Genomic DNA, 7,590 nt, shown 5'->3' on the forward strand with positions numbered 1-7,590 from the left:
AAAAACAAAATACAGGAGCTGCTGTAAAGGCAGCCACTCTCACTGCGCCATCTTGAAGTCAAAGCGATAAAAAAACAACTAAATAACAAATAATGTGACACAACACAAAAGACACAGTCATTTGATTGCAAGCATTTTCTGCACCCTCTTTGTTGTATGAAGCAGTTCTAGATGAAAGAGGAGACAATCAAAGCGTCCTTTTCATCAGTGGATCAGAGATGTCATATTGGAATGCGCACGTCTCATATATATATATATATATATATATATATATATATATATATTTTTTTTTTTCCGACTACCGAGAATATCGATACGAGACTTTACTGTATGTCTGTAATGGGAAAAACATGCATAAACATTCATAACATTTTATAATGCTTTAAAAATATGTAGAAAAAATATTACAATGCGACATGTTTATATTGGCAGTACGGGATGTCACTCAGGTGAAAAAAAAAAGAAAAAAAAAAGAAAACAGTGTTTCATGGATCTATTTCATGTGACGTGTGCAAACATTAAGTCTGGTCGCGTGTGCATCTTGGAGGCAAAATACACTTGTGAGTGGTTATGTTTTTGGAATGTGCTATTTTTTTTCAGCAATTGATGGACTTAAGGTGGGATACTCGGCGTGTGCTCCGTATGGCGGAGGGAGAGCTGAAGACTGAGATGCTCTGCTCCAGCTTTGTTGCCGTGAGTTCCCAAATTCCTCGACTCTCGAGGCTGCAGCAGGGCCCGGGGGCGGTTTTCCCACAGGAACGTCAAAGGCAGGTAGAACAACAATTGGAAGTTTGATTTCGGGATTTATTGCATATTTGACATCCAGAAAGATCTGTGAAAATGGTAATATATATTAGTTTCTGGCATCATTTTAATACCATACGTTTCTTTGTGGTTGTGTTGGTGATATTATGATCATGACTAGTTATTGTATGAAATGGATGAACCTTGATAAAAGCGCAAAAGAACTTGAAGCCTACCTTCAGTCTGTATTCCAGCTGGATGATGGAGGAGTTCAAAATGGAGGGAGGCAAACTTGTGGGGATTGTGATCACCTTCTTTACTTTCTCTTTTCTATGGGGAGCGATACTCTCAAGTTTCTCCTTGAGGATGTTCCGTGTGAAAACGTTCCTGTTTCCTTGAGCAAAGAAACTCTGCTTTTTGTACAAAACAAATTTGGGCTTCACGTCACGGGATGATAGGTTATCAATTTCAACTTTGACTTGGAGACCTTCACCTGCATGGGAAGACAAAAAGCATGTGTTGTTGCACCAGTGGGCACAGTTGTCAACTTGACTTCATTTTTCGGACACCTCTGGACAGTACACTGCAGGTAACGGGACAAATGTCTGTAGCCTACTTTGTTGGTTACAGATAATAACTCCCGGAAAAAAAATGTTGACAAATCTCTCATGAAACATGAAACAAACCTGTTTCACAGTTCATACTATAAACCGGTTTTGTGCTCCTTCCTTGGCACTTTCAGTGACAGTGCATAGGACAGTGGACACTTCATCATGCTAACATGCAGCTTACAAGGTGCATGAAAGGGTTTACATGAATGGTAACAGTTTGAGAGACACGCGTTTCAAAAAACAAATCTGCTTCGGTTAACTTGAATTACAGATTTTTAACTCATGCACTGCCATTCCCGAATTTATTCGGGAATTGAAAACACGACATGGAGCGCCATTTCCGAATTTGTTCGGGTTTTGATATTTTTTTTCTTGCGGGGGTGTCAAAAAAGTGCTTGTCAGTAAATGTTGGACACAAATGTTTTTTCCGCCAATGGGGGGGCAGCATTTGCCTTTTTTCCATGTTAGCGCTTTGTTACAGCTTCATCTATTGTTAAAGCGCCATATCAATCAATATGTATGTATTGCATTGTATTTTGGACAACCCCCCCCCCCATTTCAAGCTCAGATAACTCCAGACCTCTATGATTTAGGAACTCTTTCTTTCTGATGAAAGAAGGGTGTCGAAGGTTTCTTCTGCCGCATTGAATGTTTACGTAGTCCTCAAACTCAATATTCTGTGTGTCCTGCAATTTGAGTGAAAATGACAAAAACCCTGGCACTGGAGTGGACACATTTTTGCAGACAGTATGGCAGTCAATGAGTCAACTTGAATGACAGATTTTCAACAATTCAAGACTTGGTAAAATACATTGTATGTATGTTAACCTGGGTAATATCCCATCCTTTGTGTGTGAACATCCATTGCAATGATTCCAGAACCAAAGACATAGATTTTTTTATCCGTGCAATCATGCTGAGGTTCCTGAAAGAGAAAAAAATATTCATTTCTTGAATTAAAGATGGACATGTGTGTATTTTCAAAGTACGAATTGGGATCAGTTCCTGTTGCAAATTTCTCACCATAAGTCCAGGTATGGTCATGTCAGCTTTGGAAACAAACGTGAAGTGGGATTTTGCTTTTTTTGTCAACTTCATTGATTGTTTCAGCTCAGCTTTAAGCTTATGAACAATGTTACCGATGGATGATTTGAAGGATGATGACATTTTCCTAATAAATACAATTATATGCAACTTCAGCGGCTATAAGTAAATAAGCACAGTGCAATATGATATATAGTACCTGTCAGGGACCTTGAAGGAAAAGGGGAACACATGTCTTCCTTTGGGAATAATATCCGTGCCTGGGGGAATGAGACATGTCTGTTAATTTGTGTTTTATCTTAATAAAAGATCATGACCAACATTGTGGATTAAAAAAAAAATGATTACAGCATGCATTACCGGCTCGTAAAATACGTTGTTTGATTTCATAATACTTCTCATTGGACCAGTAGTAGTGGCTAGATTGCCCGTAATATTCATGCCAGCAAACCTTTGCACTTCCTTTTCCAATTAACGTCAGCGATTGGATTGATGTTTCTTTCGAGACTTCCACGACGATCCTTCCATTGATTGTATCTCCGTTGGTGAAGATGTTTTGGCTATTGATGGCGTCATATTCAATGGAGAATTTTTTAATGGCCATTTTCCAGAAACAAGTATAAACAGATACAAGCAAAAATTACGAGAGCCTCCGGGCAATCTAAGCAGAAACAAAGCATCTGGCTCGGGTGACAGAACGGCGACTAACATGTGATGGGGAGAATAAAGACACAAAACCTGTTTTTCTTGTTTGTCACGATCGGGTTGAGAAAACAATAAGGAAAAATGCAGCAGCAAGTGTTGTGAGCGACGGGGTGATACATCAGTCCAAAGATATACCGTATTTTCCCATGTATAAGGCGCACTGGACTTTAAGCACAGTGAATGGTGTACTTTCAAACTTTTTCCATATATATTCAATGAATGACATGTTTAAAAAAGTTATCAATACATAGGAGACAACACAGATCCTCTTCCTCCCTCCACCTCTGTGTGCACCTCCCCTCCCCGTCTCAGCATGATGGGGGACAGAGCTTTCAGCTTCTCTGCCCCCAAACTTTGGAACTCACTTCCTCCCAACATTCGTAACACCGATTCTCTTCCCACCTTCAAATTTCATCTCAAAACCCACCTATTTAAAATTGCATTTTCTGTGTAGCTCTTTCTCTTGTTTCTATTTATAATTGTATTTTATTTATTGTATTCTATTTGTGATTGTATTTTATTTATTGTATTCTATTTGTGATTGTATTTTATTTATTATAGTACCTATGCTTGTCTGTGACTGTAAATTGTCCTTGAGAGCTTTGAAAGGCACTTAAAATAAAATTTCTTATTATTATAAGACGTGTGGTTACGTTATGGACCCATTAGACCAGGGTTCAGGAAGAGATGACTCGCGAGCCATATATAGCTCTTTTGATGATTGCATCTGGCTCGCAGATAAAAACTAAATATGTATACCGGTACTCGCTTTTTCGCTATTCATTTCCTGTTTGGGTTGCAGTTGGCTGAAAGCGCAATTTTGATTGGATGATAGGTGGCCGTTGATGTCAAAACAGGTTAACGTCCACATTTGAATAAAAAAAAAAATGTATTGTACACTTCAGGTTGAATGGACCGAAGGAATCGCTTTTGTGGAGAGAACAGGTTCGGCCGTGATTCTAATTTGCAATGAAACCATATCATACAATACAATACATCCTAATTTATATAGTGCTTTTACAACAGCTTCAGCTGTAACAAAGCGCTTCACATAACAGGAAACACAAAGCAAAATAATAAACACAACAGAAACATAAAAACATTGACAGTTGTGCAATCTGAACGAATTTCCCCATGTACACTATGATGTTTGAGTACAAGACAAACACTTTGTTACATGGAGCAGTCCGAGATGAAAGAGGAGAGGATGAAAGCGTCCTTTTCATCAGTGGATCAGAGACACCGTGGTGGAATGTGCACGCACGTCTGCTACAAGCCAAGTTTTGAAACCAAACATGGATTGGATTGGATTTGCCTTTATTAGTCTCGCAGTGAAGCTGCGCATGAAGCTGTAGCATGCATTACAGTCGAATGTCAGTGGGGCTTGTAATGAAGAAAGCATACATTAGATCAGGGGTCGGGAACCTTTTTGACTAAGAGAGCCATAAAAGTAAAATATTTAGAAATGTTTTTCAGCGAGAGCCACACGCACGCACGCGCGCACATACAAACGCTTGCGTGCGCGCGCACACACACACGCGCACGTGCGGCCACTTTTCAACAAAATATCAGAATGTATTATTTAAAATAACTTTGTGATAGTACTCACCGTTAACATGGATGGTTTTCCGTTCCTCGTGTTTGGTAAAAATCCAGGAAAACGATCGGAATGAAATTCAATTTGCCGGTCCAGAGGCGAAGTTACTGCTAGCTAGCCTGCACACGGCTCATAAGCTTCCACACTTGCTATCTGCAATCTACTTCTCGCAGAAGTATGCTTTATGCTGCTTTATGTAACAAAGAGGGTACAGAAAGTGCTTAAGAATGAATGTCTCTCTGTGTCTTTGTATTGTCATGTTATTTGTTATTTAGTTTTTTTTGTTCTTTTGACTTCAAGACGGCGCCGCGAGAGTGGCTGCCTTTCCAGCAGCTCATTTATTTTGCTTTTCTACTTTCATTCCTTTCATAACTTTGCTGCTGTGAAATGTAAATTTCTCCACTGCAAGACTAATAAAGGCAAATCCAATCCAATCCAATGTCGATGCTAACGTTAACATGGGGCTTGTTAAAATGTCACTGACATTCGACTGTTTCATCGATGGTATTGTTTCATTGCAAATTAGAATCAGAACATTTTCTCTCCTCTTATGCTCCGGTGCACTCACGCTGAAGTGCACAAGTTGGGCTCATTTAAAGGGGCGTTTACCTGTTTCAACATGACGGCCACTATCATCCAATCAACATGGCGCTTTCGGCCATTCCAGGTCAGTGTCATCCAATCAAAATTGCGCTTTCTGCCAACTGCAGCCCCAACGGGAAATGAACGACGAAAAAAAACGACAATATGTATTATAATAATAATGTAATATTTATCGGCGAGCCATATGTAATCATCAAAAGAGCCATATATGGCTCGCGAGCCATAGGTTCCCGACCCCTGCATTAGATGGTATTGCGCTAACAGGCAATGTCAACAAAACACTCAGATTTCACTATAAATGTCTTTTTTTATGTCAAACACGAAAAGAGAAATTGTAGAATAGTATAATATGTGGTATTTTTTGCATTTTTATGAGCTCAAAAATATTCCAAGGATTTATCAGAGTTGATCACGATACAGTAATTAATATAATTTTCTGAAATTACCAATGTTCCAGGGCGGCTCGGTAGTCGAGTGGTTAGCCCGCCAACTTCACATTGCAGAGGTTGTGAGTTCGAATCCAAATATTATTTCACACTGAGGGGATGTTTTCCAGGTCCTCCGGTTTCCCTCCACATTCCAAAAAACATGCATGGCAGGCCGATAGAACACTCTAAATTGTCCTTAGTTGTGCGTGTGAGTGTGAATGGTTGTTTGTCTCTGTGTGCCCTGCAATTGGCTGGCAACCAATTCAGGGTGTCCCTCACCTCGTGCCCAAAAACGTTTGCGGTAGGCTCCAGCACCCCCTGCGACCCTCGTGGGAATTAAGCGATACGGAACATGAATGGATGAATGAATGAATTAGCAATCTTCCTTAGAGGTTTTCATTGAATATTTTGGCTTTATAATTTTCAGAAATGAAGATATTTTGTTTTTCTTGAGACACCATGCAAAAACGAGCAAAAAACACATTTCCATTTGTAATCATTGTGCCAACAATGGAAAATTATGGTGAAACCGAGAAAAAAATTTCCACCTTAAAAAATAATTTTAAGAGATTATTGAAATGAAACACCATTTTATATATCCCAGCATGGACCGTGCACTACTTCTACAGGCGGAAATGAAATCGGTGGCTGCTGACAGTAGTTGTGAGACCTGTTGTGGCTTAATATTACTTCACATAAAGCACACCGGCGTATAAGGCAAACCTCATCCTTTGAAGAAAATGAAGGCTTTTGGGTGCACCGTATACATCGGAAAATACAGTAAGCATGTGCACAGATGGGAAAACTATGTGACAGTTGAGGGAGACTATGTTGGAATTAAAAAAATCTGTATTATCATTATTGTATTGTCCTTAAACTAAAAAAAACATCCTTATTTATTGAATGGATACTATGAAAGAAACATGCGAGTGGCCAAAATTTAGAAAAGTGTGCATTGTCTGTTCGGTGAGTGCACCTGTTGAACTACCTTCACAACTTGAGGCTGTCCCAGAGTCCCAATTAAGTAGTCGGCAAATGACGTCAACAACAAACTTAATTAGAGTCATACGTCTGTGTAAGCGCTGAGTCATACAGGAGTGGTCCATCGATGAGGTTTCTTCAGCCGGATAAGAAGCGAAACGTCCGACACCTTTAAAGAAGTACACATGACGGCTGAAGAAATCTTCGCATCGTTACTTAGAGCCAGTTTCTGCACATTTTACACACAGCCAAACACTGACTTTTTTTGTGTTATGTACCTTTCTGAGCCATAGACTTCAATGACGTGCCCCATATTGTTCCCAATCACCAAACTGCGGATGTGTGCGCGGAGCCTCTGGTTGTTTGGGTATTCATGCGTCACCTTACCATACCTGTCAACCAGCCGTATTTTGCCATATTCTGTATGATTTTTGCATATTTTTAGACATGTACGGCATACAAGAATGTTTGTCGGGAAACACAAAAAATGGTTAAATAAGACATTTTTGATTGTTTTCTTCATTAAATATTAGCAGTAATGTTAATTATAACAAATGTACTCCTGTGACTGTAAGGTGTCCTTGAGAGTTTTGAAAGGTGCTTATAAATGAAATGTATTATTGTTATTATTATTATTATTACTTATAAATGGTGAAATAAATAATTATTATACATCATGAGAACTTAAATTCAAATATTTTTTATCACAAAAGCCAGAATACTCTACAACAGAGAGCATATTTGATTATTACTAGAAATATGTTGTAACTTCTCATCTCATCTCATTTTCCGTACCGCTTATTCCTCATTAGGGTTGCGGGGGTTGCTGGAGCCTATCTCAGCTGTCTTCGGGCATGAATTGGTTGCCAGCCAATCG

The 7,590-nt window shown here is 39.2% G+C and overlaps 1 protein-coding gene across 1 annotated transcript; it reads right to left on the minus strand.

Annotated features, from left to right (window-relative positions):
* Positions 1 to 317: 317 nt before the first annotated feature.
* LOC148899153 (arrestin domain-containing protein 3-like) lies at positions 318 to 3,096 on the minus strand. The gene is made up of 6 exons (XM_088995486.1): positions 2,760 to 3,096; positions 2,599 to 2,659; positions 2,379 to 2,526; positions 2,184 to 2,280; positions 981 to 1,237; positions 318 to 832 (listed from the first exon to the last, which is right to left on the minus strand). The coding sequence occupies exons 1-6, from the start codon at positions 3,001 to 3,003 to the stop codon at positions 587 to 589; spliced, it is 1,053 nt and encodes a 350-aa protein (XP_088851612.1). The 5' UTR covers positions 3,004 to 3,096; the 3' UTR covers positions 318 to 586.
* Positions 3,097 to 7,590: the final 4,494 nt, after the last annotated feature.

The sequence above is a fragment of the Hippocampus bargibanti genome, linkage group LG04, assembly GCF_051943395.1.
Source record: "Hippocampus bargibanti isolate YZ-2025 linkage group LG04, ASM5194339v1, whole genome shotgun sequence".
NCBI classification, from domain to species: Eukaryota; Metazoa; Chordata; class Actinopteri; order Syngnathiformes; family Syngnathidae; genus Hippocampus; species Hippocampus bargibanti.